Source organism: Condylura cristata, unplaced genomic scaffold (genome assembly GCF_000260355.1).
Source record: "Condylura cristata isolate star-nosed mole 26May11 unplaced genomic scaffold, ConCri1.0 scaffold00008, whole genome shotgun sequence".
Taxonomy (NCBI): Eukaryota; Metazoa; Chordata; class Mammalia; order Eulipotyphla; family Talpidae; genus Condylura; species Condylura cristata.
In genome coordinates, this window is record NW_004567109.1 from 57257890 (window position 1) to 57273389 (window position 15500).

The 15500-nt window shown below is 45.8% G+C and overlaps 2 protein-coding genes across 3 annotated transcripts in view; one reads left to right on the plus strand and one right to left on the minus strand.

The window, feature by feature from the left end:
• KCNIP1 (Kv channel interacting protein 1) overlaps nucleotides 1-15500 on the plus strand; it is a 346136-nt gene that overhangs the window by 15213 nt on the left and 315423 nt on the right. The gene's annotated exons all lie outside the window — the stretch shown is intronic.
• On the minus strand, nucleotides 8635-15344 carry KCNMB1 (potassium channel subfamily M regulatory beta subunit 1). The gene is made up of 3 exons (XM_004679206.1): nucleotides 15211-15344; nucleotides 13291-13462; nucleotides 8635-8904 (listed from the first exon to the last, which is right to left on the minus strand). The coding sequence occupies exons 1-3, from the start codon at nucleotides 15342-15344 to the stop codon at nucleotides 8635-8637; spliced, it is 576 nt and encodes a 191-aa protein (XP_004679263.1).

Sequence of the window (15500 nt, forward strand, 5' to 3'; positions counted from 1 at the left end):
ACACACACACACACACACACGGAGTGCAAGCATGGCAAGATATTGATAATAATTGATGAGTTAAGGTGAAGGCTATCCATGCTCACAACACTAATTTTGCAATTCTTCTGTAGTTGGACATTTGAAAAGAAGTCAGAAGAAATAAAGGAGCAATATAATGTAGTGTTTGAAGTCATTGGCTCTGATAAGAAATGACCACTTAAATCCTAGTTGCATTGCCTATTAATTGGGCAGTTGTGACTTTAGGCAAGTTACTTTCTTTCTTCATCAGTAAAATGAGGATAATGAAAATCAGAGTGCATTTATTTCTTATAGTTGCCTAGAGGAATAATGAATGAATAAAGGGCTTAAAGAATAAAGCTGGCACACCCACGATCATTCCGATCTACTAGTATAGTGTTAAATATAGAAATCAAATATTTCGCCTTAAAGTTATTCATAAATATCCTCTGCCTCCCTAAGCTATACAACCTTGCATAACTAAGTAAAGTGCTGTGGCTTTGAAATCTTTTGCTTACGTGATTCTTTCTGTTGCTGGCCCAGGAGCAACTAGAGTGCAGTGCCAGTCTCCTTGGTATCCACATCTCAGGTCCTGGCACAGTGCCTGGCACGGAGCAGGCAGCCAATAAACACACAAAACTCAAACGAGGAAAGTAAAGGGCCAAGTTGCACTTTAAAGAATGTTCTTCTCATCAGCTGCAAGCTTGTGATTTTGCTGATGCAGTCACTCTATTCCCATGGGCTTCCTGGAGATGAGGCATCACCTTGATAAATTAGCTGTGGATATAGGCATCCTGCAGTTGGCATAGAAATGCAATTTAATTTCCAATTAAAGCTGATTTCTGGGCCAAAGGATTTGTCTGCTTCACACTGGGAGGATTATTCTGGCCAGACCTATTGTTGTCAGTGGTGACGCTTCTTCATGGAGTAGATGCTCAAGGAAACGCGTCCTTTTACCCTGAGATGATTCAACAAGGCACGAATGTGGTCCCTGTGGGCAGGTACTTCTTTTCTCCAGAACTAAGTTTACACAGTATTGGTAGTTTCAAGAAAGGTCAAAGCAAATCCAGGAATGTAGGCCATCTGTGCTGGAATTTTTAAGGTAGACTACAACTCGAAATGGATGGAAAGGAATAACACAAGAGGGCATCCTCAGCAGTGCTCGAGCAAGAGAAGTGGGAGTTGCTCATGACAGAAAGGGGACCATAGGGAGGCCCCTGAGCTCAGGGGAGAATCTGTATGATCAGGAGATATATTTGCTCAAAGAGACACTGAACATCTAGGGTGCATCCTTTATGTCCAGGCACTGTGTGGGATGGTTCCCACTAGTTATTGCATGAAATCATCACAACTGTCCTACAAAACCAGTGATGTTGCACTCATCTCCCAACTGAGGAAATGAAGGCTTTGAGAATAAATGACCTGAAGTCATAGGCAAGCCAGACTTGAGCTCTCATTTTTCAGAACATTCCTTTCCAAAACAAATAAAAGACACTGTTTTGAGTTGTTAGAGCAAAGTCATACAAAGCTGAAATTTACCCCCAAAATATAAGAATGGTTAAAAAAAAAAGTCATTATAATGTGCTGAGAGAATGAAAAGAACTGATGGTTAGACATACTTGGAGCACAGGACCAGATGGAGGTGCAGGTAACATCTACTTGTGTGTGGGGGTGTGCCTGCCATCCCCCTAGGGCTGAGATCTAGAATGGAGAGGGGCTCAGGCAGCTTGGCTAAGAGGCTCCCATGTCATCAGGCACCCTCAGAGTCATCTGTCCTCTCCAGATCAGTGAGGTTCTAGTCTGTGGCTCAGATAATTTCAACTCCATGGGTGAGAAAGAACCAACAGCTTATAAATCACAGTTAAAGACACTTGCACATAAGGTGTTTCTAGGAATATTCTACAAGCAACCAATAGAGTTACAGAGAGATTAAATAGCAAATGCCCCAAGACCCAATTTTTATCATTGATAGTAAACAAAGCCTCTAAAGCAATAGATAAATGAGCATGCTCTCAACTCTTGGACAAGTTCTAGACTATATTATTAAACCATTGTTTTGGGAACTTGGAAAAGAAAGCAGGAGCCCTAAGAGAAATAAGGGGCCCCAGAGAGAGACCCGTGTTAGAGTAGCCTCTCATCTGTCCTCATCTTTGGGAGAGCAGCCCACTTGTGGATTGCCACAGCATGGCATGTTTGGGTTTCAGCTAGCACTGGATAGGCATGGCTGGTGATCATGGCATCGACAAGCTGTGGCTGACCATGTGGACACTATCCATCATGGTGGTGCCCACATCAGAATCTTTCTAGGGACTTTTGGGATTCAAATCATGATCCTCACCCCACACCTACTGCCTCTTCAGAACTGAGACTCCAGGGAACTAGTTGAGAGCCTGGACTTTGTGGGAAGGTAGAAGGAGGCATCTGCAGGCTCTCGGGACTACCCTCGCCTTCTGTATGGCATTCTTCTTTGTAGACATAATGCAGAGACTAAGAGCAGGAGGCCGGTGGGTAGAAAGTAGAGCCTGAAGCCAAGATGTCCAGATTTGGAGATCTGATCTGTATAGTAAGTCTCTGGTCTGGGCCAAGTTAAATACCTCTCTGTGCCTCAGCTTACCTATGAGGTAGAAACAGTAATAATAACCTCGAAGGATATTGTTAGGGTTAAATGAGTTTGCATGTGAAAGCTTAGCTAGAATCCTGGCTGACAGGTGCCCAGCAAATGTTGACTCTTATTAAGGATGACAGATTCTTGTACAGGGGTAAGTAACTCCCAAAATAGAAGAATAACAGTGAGTTATTCATCACAGGAGATGCTGATACAGAGTGTCACTAAATAGGAATGTTGTAGTCAGGGCTCAGGCACCCGAGGACGAAGCGGAGAAGCGCCAGCTGATCTTTAAAGAATGCAGAATGTGCTTGTATATGAACTTGAGAAATCACTGTGGTATGAATAGCAGTGCCCGTATCATTAGGAGAGAGTAAGGAGACATGTCTTGAAGCTGCCGACACTAAAAAAGTTCCTGTTTTTAGTTTATGTTTACCAGGAATAAGGGAGCTTAGTGCAAGTTGATGGAGGCTATAGGAGAGTGAAGCCACCCTTGGTCTGGCTACTGGAAAAGGGGCAATCTGCGGGAGGAATCGCCACCCTTCACCATTCATTAGGGAGTTACTCACATTGTATCACTATACACCTCTTCCTGACTCAGAAACCTTTAAGGAAACTGGCTTTATCTGAGTGGGGAGAGTTTTGATGTGGAGGAAGAAGCTGAGCTTTGTATTTGAATGGACATGAAGATCTAAGCAAGCTTCTGTGTGTGGAGGGGGGGCGGGAGGTACTCTAAAGCAGCCCTCTTCTGGAAGAGAGAACAGGAGGCAGGAAGGCTAGGAAACCTGGCCCCCAGTGGAAGTCTGATGGAGTCTAGGGGAGAACTTTCCTTGGACATTCACAGGACAAGGATGAGGGGAACAGGGACACTACCTCTGGATGCGCTAAGTTAGCAGGTTTGAGATTTTATTGCCTGAGGAACTATTTAATATCTTTTTCAAAAAGATTGATTGATTTATGCATACAGAACCGGGGTACAGGCCAGAGGTGCAGGAACGGTGAGAGGATTCACCAGAGACAGAGTGGGGAAAGAACAAGCAGAATGACGAAGAACACTGCTGAGGGGAGCAATGGGCAGGTCGGGAGAGGTCTGCTGCGCCCTGTGGTCACCTCCGTGGTGGGGATCAAACATCAAACTCACGCTGAAGTGGCTGCAGCTAGCTTCATAGTGTTGTGCTTCAACCTGCTGTTTCGCCACCAGGGAGGGCCCAGGAACTATTTAATATCTTAAACTATATCGAGGACCCCAAAGAGATTTGGTTTATAAGGGTTATATCTACTCATTACCATTTCAGAAGTTAAAACAAAGAATATTTCATTTAAATTATGCATAATTTATTTAAAACTACAATAATAAATCTATTGACTAACATATTGTCATATACATATTTTATTAAAATAATTACAAAAATTTCCCCAAAACCTTATCAAGAAAAATGGCATTGTTTTTACATTTTTGCAAATCTCTTTGATGTCTGGCATAACAGAAGACAGCTGGGTTCTCATATCTGCTTCTGTATTCAGTCTGTTGTGATAGCACCTAAGTTCTAAATTTTTTTTTCACCAATGCTGGGAAAAGAGGAGAATGAAAAAAGCAAATAACATCTTAATATTCATATGAAAACTTCCCACTTTGAAAACTACTCTACCAGATTGTAGTAAGTTTTCTCTGTGCCTGTCTGATCTTGCTTTGGTCTTTCTCTTTTTCCTGGGCCTGAAAGGAAGGGCAGTGACTGGCAAGTACACACCAGCTTTATTTTGTTCAGACAACATCTCTGCAAATAATTTATATAATTCAAACTTCCACAAATGCAATACTAAACCAAAGGACGTTGAATAGTTAAACACCAGCCTGAAGTGCCAATTAGCAATAAAATAAATGCAGTTTACAATCCGTTCAGCCAAGGAGTTGGGACATAGACTTGTTGATTTGGAGAGGTGGAGGACTGGCATCATTTCCTTAAGTCACAAAAACTAGAATTTTAGTAATCTTTAAAATTTGCATAAAGTAGTTTCGTCCCCATGAATGGACTTCTAAAAAATTTTTTATAATAGCTTATTTTTACATCATTTAAAAAAATATTTATTTATTTATGCATACAGAATTGGGGTACAGGCCAGAGGTGCAGGGGTGGTGAGAGGATTCACCAGAGACAGAGTGAGGAGCAGAACAGGCCGACTGACGAAGTACACTGCTGAGGGGAGCAGGAGGCGGATCAGGAGAGGTCTGCTGTGCCATGTGGGTCACCCTTGGGGCGGGCAGGGATTGAACTCATGCTGAAGATGCTTTAACTTCTTAGTGCTGTGCTTTAACCTGCTGCACCACCAGGGAGGGCCCTCTTTTTACATCATTTTGTGTCTTTTTTTCCATCTCAGTTGTAATCCCCATGGACTTCCCACCACCAATTCACCCGTGTGCCATCACCATAGTCCCATGCACTCCACCCCCCCATTTTTTATTCCATTCCCCATTCCACCTCCATAAAATGTCTTTGGTATATAGTTGTTCATTATTATTTTTACCCCCTGTTCCTTTATACTACTGCCATGAGTGAAACCATCCTATATTTCTCTTTTTCCTTCTGGCTTATTTCACTAAGCATGATCCCTCCCAGCTCCATCCATGTTGCTGCAAAAGGCATGTATTTATCTTTTTGATTGCTGAGTAATATTCCATTGTGTATATGTACCACCTGTTTCTAATCCAGTCATTTATTTTTGGACATTTGAGTTGATTCCATATCTTTCCTATAGTAAACAAAGCAGCAATACATGTGGGGGTGCAGGTGTCTTTTTGAATCAGTGTTTTTGTGTCTTTTAGGTAGATACCTAGGAGTAGGGTTGCTGGCTCATATGGAAGCTCCATTTTTAGCAGTTTGAGAAACCTCCAAACAGCTTTTTGTAGTGGTATTAGTTTGCATTCCCACCAGCAGTGCAGGAGAGTTCTGAAGAAGGAACTTTTAACAATAGTGGCTGGGGTAGAGAGAGAGAGTAGCAAGAGTGAAAGCTTCTTGAAGGCAGACTCAGAGTCTGATTCATCTTGGCTCCTCCCCACATCCTTGCCTGTCATCTCCAGGGCCTGGACTCAGGAGCACTCCAGGTACAACTCTTCAGCTGTGAGTCTCTGGCCCATGTGAGAAAAAGCACTGGATGCTCATTAGTAAAGTGATTTATTGAGAACTGCTGCAGGTCTCTGCTCCCAGGCAGCCATTATTTCAAAAACGTTTTCCCTCTGTGTCTAACTCATCACACTTAAATGCCCATTATTTCACCCTCTTCCTGGGGGTGAAGTTCTGTGAGCAGCAGGTAGGTGTGGGATTTGATAGCAGTGGCCAGTTTCTGTTGGACAGGAGGGCGGCATTGGGCTCCAGCAAATGAAAGTCATTGTTTATAATGAGCAGGATAGGGGGGTTGGGTACCCCCAGGTACTAATGCTTCTAGAGGGATGTGGTCATTTCCTCCTGCAGAGCCTGTTTGGTTATTCTGAGTTCTTGTGTATTTCAACCCCAGATACAGATACATGTGCAAAGGAGACCCTTTAAATGAAATGCATCATGGGAACTTTCTATATTTTTTTGGATTTTTTTTAAGTTAAAATTAAAATTTTGGGATAACTAGGGATTCACATGATGTGTAAGAAATAATAGAGATCCCTAGTACCTTTCCCTAGCCTTTCCCAGTGGCAATATCTTGCAAAGCTAGACAGTACACTATTACACAGACTTTCTTAAAAGACTCAGAGGGTTCTTGAGATTTCTCTGAGTCCAGGAGGGAAAACTATGGGAAATGATATTCTGCCTCCCCTTGGAAGTCATATCTCCTGGAGGGAGTGGGGGTGCATCAGGACTCTCTGGTTAGAAGTGACAGCTGTCCAGGTGCCAATGTTCAAGAGCCCTCCTGTAGTACCCCTGGCCTGCATGAGACCACCAGTGGATTCCAGAGAAGTAGTGCACATCCTTTCCTTGTCCACGGGTGGCTGGGTCTTTGAGGCCTGCAGCTGAATCTGCTCCTGCACTGTGGTTGAGAGGCCCAGCTCGGAATCACATGGTATAGCCTTAATTCCCAGCCTTTGACCTACTGTATGCATGACCTTGGCCAATGACCTCTTAGAGCCTCATTGTTTTATAATATCTTGTAATAGTAGTTACCGTGTTCGCTATTCTAAAATGTTATATAATAATTCATTTAATACCAATCACCCTAAGGAGGAACACTTTTTTTTTTTTTCCTATTTTAAAAGTGATGAAATTGAGGCACAGAGAGGATATTTGCCAGTCACCAAGCTGGTGAATGGCACAAGAGGGTACTTGAGCCCAGACGGACATGTCACAAGGCCTCATGCATAACCACTGTGCTGTATTGCTTCTCCTCATCCATGGGTGGGTTCAGTAGCAACTTGCTGAATTTTTACAAGGCACCCTGGTTAGCACAGAACCCATCATATTATGAATAAGCACCAATATCTCTAACTTGTTAACTCATAACAGTTAATATACCAATAGTTAATATAGTTAATATACCAATAGACTGGTTTAATGTCTTCTGGGAGCTTCTGACTACAGGTTACATACTACTGTTGTTAACAACAGCTTTCATCATGGCAACCTGCTATATGCCAGATCATTATTCAGCCCTCCCCTCTCCCTAAAGAAAGAGTCTTTCTGCTCAATAGGGAATCCTCAACAGGAAATCAGAGAGATAAAGGGCAGCATCTGTATAGACAAGCGGCACTAGAATCATAGTTCTAGAGGGATCTTTAGAGACAACAGATTAACTTTGCACCCAGCCCAGCACCTTTGCTACCCAGTAGCCAGTTGTCTATTCTGAAGAGCTGGGTGACAGGGCTATGCTTAAGCATACATCAGAATTGCCCACTACCATTGGTAACACAGAGGGCTGCCCCGTCTTTTGTCCCCCACCCCACTCCACTACACCTCACCAATCCACACCCTCTTGAGGTTTCTGGCTATGCAGGGCTGGGCAGGGGCCTGAAAATGTGCAGTTTTCCTAGTTCTACATTGAATGTTGATGCCACTGCTCAGAGACCACACTTTGAGAACCATTGCTCTAGGAATACTTCCTGGAGCATTAACAGGAGAGGTGACAGCTTCCTCCAATGATGCCTTTCTCAGGTCTGTGATGGGCCTCCTGGCAGGGTTTCTTTGCCTCATACTTCTGCCTTCAGTGAATCATAAATCTCCATCTACATGGTTGCTTCCCCCTTACAGGGTTGAGATTGTTTTTCTCAAAGCCCATCTCTGATTGGAACCCAGCCCCCCGCCCCCCCCAGCTCATTCCCATCTGTTTGGTGACCAGGGAATTGAAAGGAGCTCACCCTTTAATTTTTTTTCCCCCAAAATAACATCTATAGTTGCCTTTCAGATTAAAAACAAACACAATGAAACCCAACCTTGCTGTTTTTGAAAATATAGAAAAGGACCCACCAGTACAAAAAAAAGGGATGAAAATTCAAATTCAAATTAGCCACCATCTCACTGATAGCGTTTTGATCTATTTTAGTATCTTTCTGTATAGCCTTTGTTGCTTTCAATATATTTGTTGATACTGGAGTAAAAATGTAATAATACCTAGTATTCGGAAAACAAGAGTGTCCTTCCCTAAATGTGGAAATTGCTAATATTCGGACAATGGGAGTCAAAAGAGGAAGAGGTTTGCCAAGGACAGGTGCCCGGGCAGGACAGGCAGGCCTCATGGCCAGAGGTGAGAATCATCATCTTGGGTGCAGCGGTGGAAATCATCATCTGCGCAGGGCACAGGGGTGCAGTAGGAGAGGCCTCAGTCTGTTGCATGGAGGCAGGTCTTGGAGAGCTGTGACTGGATGACCTTGAACTTTCCTAGGCTCTAGTGAACCACTGAATACTCCTGAGCAGGAACTGACTTACCAAAAAGGTTTCTCGAAAGCCATCGTGAATGGTTCAAGGGAGGTAGTGGGAGGATGGCAGGGGAAGGAGACAGGTGCATGTGGACCACAGCCTGTGGCCTTGACAGGGTTGGTGGCATGGATGGGTCTACTTCTGGGCCGCCAGGATGGAAAGGGACTGGTTGATCTTCACCATGGCGATAATGATGAGGCCACAAGTCAGCAGGAAGGTGGGCCAGAAGAGATTTAAAAGAAGAGTCCGGGGCTCATAGAGGCGTGTGTGCAGGACCCTGGTGTCATTCTCCTGCATATTCGAGAAGCAGTCGAAAACTTGGTTCTTCTGGAAGTTGGCTCTGATTTTCTCCACGTCGGCTCGGGCTGCCTGGTAGTTGTCCAGGCTGCCTGGGATGTAGGAGCACTGCAGGGGGAGAAGCAAGAGCGCCAGGGGTTGGAAACTCCTCTTTCTTAGGGGTTGGCTTGGAGTCCAGAATGACAGCTTTGGGGGCAGGCTCCTGATAGGAGGCAGGACTCTGTCTAAAGCTTGGCAGTGGAGGCAGCTCACAGTGCCCTTTGTGGGTATGGTGGCCTTGCAGCTGCTCACTGGGCGCAGGGCAGGGCCCTAGCTGGAGTCCAGGCCTGGGGCTTCCATTGGCTAAGGAACCATAATTGAGTGGCTTATTACCCTTTCTCAACCTTAAAATGGGTTCACTGCAATATCTTTTTCAAAAGCTGTTATTAAAGGACTTCAAACTTAACAATTTGAGGAGACCCATGTGTGATCCAAGGCAAGTGGGCTCTATGTTTGAATTCAGAGCATAGGTCTTGTGCTCAGTGACTCACAGGCTCAAGCCGAGTGACACCAAGTAAACTGAGGAGGGCGATGGCTGGGGCCAGACACCTTGGTGCCCTGGAAGATCATCAGGGAGTGGTGGGGCCTGGGGAAGTAGAGAGAGCAGATGCATGCAGCCTGGGGTCACCCATTCACCTGGACCATAGACACATTGGATCCAAAGACCTGTTGTAGGCAGGTCGCCAATATTTCCAGAGAAGCCAAAAAACTAATTTATAACGTGAACACTCGCAGTTTTAACCTACAGGTAAAAATGTGAGTGGAAGACCGTTTGAGGTCTAACCTGTATGAACAAAAACCAAAGATGTTGGCAAGCTGACGTTTGACCCCAGGATTCAAAGGGAAGAGAGCCTGCATGTAATGAGAATGCATTTGTGCAGGCAGCCCAGTGCACATTTAAGTCTGCCACTGATCATTGTTATTACAAACCTTCTGGCCTGGGCAGATGAGGTCCAGCTGGCAGGCTCCAAAGAGAAGACACAGTAGAGACCTTGTTTGGCCTCTGGTTTGGGAGATGCTCTACAAGCGTGATCTCCACCTTCTTCCTGGAGGGTTGGCCATAGCACAGGTTTCTTTTGTTCTAAAAGTCTCAGTGCACTGAGACTTAATCCCTGTGCCACCAGAGAGGCCCCTATAGCACAGGTTTCTACTCTGAGGGTAAGACCCAACAACCGGGAGGCTCTTACATGAAGGAAAAAGGAAAGTTTGAAGACCAGTTTCCTAATGACATCATGTCCAAAATTAAAACATGTAAAATTGTTGAGCCAGCTTCTCGCCAGATCCTGGCTACTCCCTGGATTGATTTATTTATTTGTGAAATTATATATATATATATATATATACATATATTTGTTTGCATTGTTCTTCATTTTCATACATTGTATGTTTTATCCACTCTTGTTTGGTCCCCAAGGAGTTCCCATGACCAGTTCACCCATGAACCATCACCATAGTCCCTTGTGCTCTTTTCACCCGTTTTAAACCATTATCTTCACCCCACCCCTATAGCTGTGGACCTGTGAGGCTCCACGGCTACCTGACTTAACAGCATTTACTGGAATAGAGGAGGAAAGTATTGCATTCTGACAGGCTGAGGGGTGAAGGAACTGCCTTCAGAAGTATGCCCCCAACAAGCCAGGAACCAGCTGAGGCTGGGAGAGAAGCTGGAGCTTGAAGAATCTGGCATTCAAATTGTTGGGCACTGAAGGGTCTCAGGTGGATTCAGAATGCTGAGCTGAGAGGACCGAGTCTCCCCAAAGCCTCGTCTCAAAGCTGGTTTGGGTAACCTAGCTCATTGAGCAAAACTGTGGCGATAAAACCAGGTTTAACCATGTGTGTGGAATTGATAGGTGCCACAGCCTTGTTGAGTCTTGTAAAATGTGTGTATGAGGTGCCAGCTCAGTGGAATTATGGGGATTAGATGAGTCAGTGCATGAAAAGCGTGTAGAATAGAGCCCAGCACCTGAAAGCGCTTGATAAAGGAATGATACTAGTGAGGATTACGATGATGGTACGTTTAACTATGACATTACAACCAACAGCTACCTTCTTAAAGAGGGGTCTGTGAGCAAACTTTGACATGAGACCTTAGCCAACTTGGGGTTACTGTGGGTGCTCTATGCCAGGTGAGACACTCACAGGACTTTACTCTGCAGGACCAACCCCCAGAAGCCCAAGGCCTGCTGTGTCCTCTCCTGCTTGGCCTGGGTTGAGCTAACCTTTCTGAGTTGTTTGAAGCATCTGAAATGACCCATATGCTCCCCTGAGCCCCTCAGTGTGACTGTCCTCAGAATGGACCGTAGAAAGTGGCTTAGGAGCTGAGGTAAGGGCTCGTAGGACCTGAGAGCAGTCTTATCAGCTCCCTTTCTCTGAATGGGGTGGGGAGAGACAAACTGGCCCAGCCTGGCCTGGCATGTGATTCCAGAGGGCACCCCCTTCTGGCCTGGAACACTGACCTCTGCATCTCAGAGCTAAACAAAGTAGAGGGGCAGGCTAACCCACTGACTTAGCTACTTGGCAGAATCATGGGGGCACTTTCTGTGTCCCAAAAGAGAGGCATTAGCTCTGCTCCTGGTGATGCCTGGGAACCACAGGAGGGAAGATAGAATAGCCCATGGCAGCCATCACCATCCCTCCAGGGCCAGATTGGCATGTCTCATGTGCAACAGACTGCTCATTCAGGGGAAGTTCTGGCATCTCCCTCCTCTGAACTGCCAGCCTTGTCCCAACACCCCTCCCCCAACTCCCAGTACCAGTGATCACTTCTGCCAGTCTTATAGAATTTGCTTCTTGATCCTTGGGAAAGATCAGAATGTTTAGGTTCTGATTCAGGTGGGCTTGAAACCTCCATTACATGGAGCTGAGTCACTCTAGTGAATACAGAACTGGTGTGAGCACCTTGTACCCCCCAAACCCACTTCTTCATAACCTTACTGTCTCCCCTACTCCATCCCAGCCAATCTGCCCCTTCCCATCCTATTGGCTTTCAAACTCTGACAGTTGGGCATCCATCCTCAATGCAGACCCATCCTCTGCCCAGCTGCTTCACCTCCCTGCCCAGTAACTGAACCCCCACTCCTCTGTACCACTAGGACTCCAGACCCTTTAAAGACTCCCATTTGCTCACAGCAATATTCTGGAACTTAGCATCACCCGGAAAGCTCTCAGGTGACACTAATCCCTAGTCCCACTAATCCATTTTCTACCTAGGCCCATCCTATGTTTCCATCTGTGCCCATAAATTCTGTTTCTGTTGGTTTGGTGGGGAATTTGGTTTTAAGACCCAGGTGGGTTTAATGCATGGCCAGAGTTGAGGAGACTTTGCTTGCTTGATCTTGTTTTAATTTCACAGCTTAATAGTACTTGGCAGAGATTCTAGCCTCACAGCTCATACACTACTGGAATATCATTAATATTCCCCTCTTTTTTTGTTTTTCTTTAATTTAAATCCCTGACAATCAGTAAGACCTCCGTCTAGAAAGGAGTGGAGTCTACTAGGAGCAACTTCTGTTTCCAGCCTGTTAAAAACAGCACTGTGAGCATTTTTGGAGTAAACTTGTCCCAAGTAAAGCTCTGGCCTTCTGGTGCAAAGGCAAAAGGAACTGTCACTCATGAGCCTAGGATGATGAGACCCCAGTCCTGGTGGACTCAGAGTCTCTGTAAAAATTGTTTAGCCCGTTTTTCCAGCCACATCTGACTACTTTGGCTCTTAAAATATGCCTGGCCATGTGGGTACATTCGCTCACTCACTCATTCTGTAGTCATTGAGCACTTTCTGTGTTAGCACTATAGGAATCAAAAGGAGAGAACTCAGATGGGAGATAATACCTAGTTGGGAAGGATCCGTGGCAGAGGGAGAACAGAAAATTATAGGGATGAAAGGAGGGAGTGTCATTTTCCAGATGTCAGTGAGAGCTAGGTCTCAGAGTGAGTAAATGAGTGAGTGGTAAGGAAACAAAGGCATTTCCTTTAGGATGGGCTGCAGTGGTATATTGGGAGGAGAGGCATTTAGAAGGCAGTGATGGGAAAGTCTCCCAAGCATTCACTTCCAGAGGTCATGCCAGCCCTAGGACCCTGATTTGGGGAGGGCGGTACAGAGAATCAATCTCAGGGTTCCTCTCCATGTGGGTAACATTGGCCCAGGGTGCAGTTTATGGGATGAAGTAATAGCATTGATTCATACAACACTTCAGTGAAGGTGAAAATTTAGGCTGGGATGGGCTAAGTGGCCTGTCCCAGCCAGCCATTTAGTGGCAGAACTGTGATTTTCAGCCATGTTTGTCTGATTCCAATACAGAAGTGTAGACCCAGCTTGACCTCATACCAGCTTTGGTGCCTGGTCAATGGCTTCATCTTTCTTAGCCTCTACCCTGCAGACTAGGCACAAGGTGCCAGTTAGGGACAAGCCCACCCAGCTGTCAGTAAGGGGATGTGGTCCCATACCCCCAGTAGTACCTGCTGGTTTTGGTCCCAAGTGTCCTCTGTGTGGTACAGCACAGCCCACTGGCCCATGGCTGACACGTTGACCCATAGGCATGGGTATTGGGCCACCTTCTTGCCCTGAAGCTTCTCCTGGTCCCGGATGTTGGTCTCAATTAATTGGCATGTGACTTTCTGGGTCCATACACTGGAAGACCACATATACACATGTAACTAAGAACCTGGGTGACATGGAAGACCCCATTTGAACCCCTTTAGGAATGTCCAGGGCTGGCACCTTCATCTTGCCACAAGCATCCAGCACTAAAGGAACATGCCCCCCAAAGTCCTAAGTCAAGGGGAGGAATTATAGAATCAATATCAGACCAGGTTGGCCTCAGAGATGTGTAACTAGTTCTCAACCCAAGCTGTTCACCCAGAAATCTGGGTGGGAGGGAATGCAGAGGGGATAACCCCATGTTTAAGTCATGCTCCTAGACCAGGGAATCAGAATTTCTCAGCGGTTGGGGTCCAGACCAGCAAGAGTTTAAAGCTCCTTGCTGTGATTCTGATAGGCAGCCAGGTCTGAGACCTCTCCATTCTCTACACCATCTTCATCTTGCAGAGAGAAGGAGAAGCTATGAAAAAGGTAAAGAGACTTTCCCAAGACCACACAGGATCAGAAGCCAGATGTGGGAAGGTGCTCAGAAAGTGTGCCCATTTGTTGGCATTGTGGTTTAGTGGTGAGCAGAGCTGCCTTCCAGAATTTGTGTTCTTTTCCCTAAAAAGAGTAGACTAGAGGATATGGGAGATGGTGGGGATGTCGCTTCACCTGAAGAGGCTGTGTTGGAGGCACAGGGGGTCTGGACCTCAACCACTGAGAAATTCTGATTCACCTGGTCTAGGGGCATAACTTAAACATGGGAATCTCTCCCCACTCCACCCCAGGATTTCTGGGTGAGCAGCTTGTGTTGAGAACTATTTGTACATCTCTGAGGCCAACCTGGTCTGATATTGATTCTGTAATTCCTACCCTTGGCCCAGGACTCTGGGGGCATGTTCCTTCAGTGCTGGATGCTTATAGCAAGATGAGGGTGCCAGCCTGGTGCCTCCCTGAGTGGTGGCTCATTCCAGTTAGATTCCAGCCTGGAATTGGTCCAATGTTGTAAAAAGTGAGGAAGGAGCAGGTCCAGGAGAGGCTAACGGCCTCATCAACACATATGAGAAATAACTGGGACCCATCTCATCTCCCATTTATCAGACAGGAGACACTGGCAGACAGAAGGGCCTGTCAGCAGCAGGGGTCTGAGACTTATCCGAGGGACAGGCTGAGAGAACTGTGCATTTATTCCAAATCGAGCAGAGATCAGTCAGGAACTTCACAGCTCTCTTTCAAAAGCTCAAGTTGTTGACATGTCAGGGAACAAGGGCATGGAATATTCCCTGAAATTCCAGAGCAGCATTCTGTGCAATGGATTTTGGCTCCACGGCAACACCTCCTACTTGTCAGTAAAGTCTGAAAAGGCAATAGTGTCCCAGCAGGTAGTGAAGTTATGAACAGGATCCTGGTCATGAATATTCAACAGCAGGCTAGATGTTCACCTGACCACAGGTTTCAAAGGGACTACTGGGCTGTGCAGATGAGCTATGAGATTGTGTGATTCCTCCTGGCATCAGGCTCACACTGGACTATCTGTTTTTATCCTTTGCTGTTCCTTATGAGAAGGGCCTTCTAGGCCTATTATCCCCAAATCCCAGACTCCCAAATAAGCAGGACCCAGTTCAATTTAGTCTCCTTTGCACTTAAACCTTTGACCCTAAAAATGAGGATCTTCCATACCTTCCTGTTCAGTGGGAGGGTTTGGAGGAGCATAGGAAGAAGGCTGGGTTCTTCACAGAACCCACATACTTAGAGGAGAAGTGGGAAGAGAGGGGAAGGACAGGAGGGTGACGTACCTTTTCTGGTAGAGGGGAAGCATGGTGGTGCCCAGGATGTAGTAGGAGATGACAGCAGCCAGCACCATGACTACACCCAGGCAGAGTGCACGAGTCTCTCCCCGCTTCTGGGCCGTCACCAGCTTCTTGCCCATGTCCCCTGGGAGACGCAATCATTTCTAGGACCATCGAGGCAAGCAGATGGAACATCAGCACAGGTGACAGGTAATAAACAGAAGGGAAGACAGGTGAGCAGGAAGGGTGCTTAAATAGGAATATCACCTCTATTTTTATACAAAAAGTGTTGCAAC

Coding starts and splice junctions, on each gene's coding strand:
- KCNMB1 (XM_004679206.1), bottom strand. CDS start 15,344: ATGGGCAAGAAGCTGGTGACGGCCCAGAAGCGGGGAGAGACTCGTGCA. Junction 13,463..15,210: donor CTTCCCCTCTACCAGAAAAG/GTACGTCACCCT, acceptor GTGGTCTTCCAG/TGTATGGACCCAGAAAGTCA. Junction 8,905..13,290: donor CTTGGGACCAAAACCAGCAG/GTACTACTGGGG, acceptor CTCCCCCTGCAG/TGCTCCTACATCCCAGGCAG.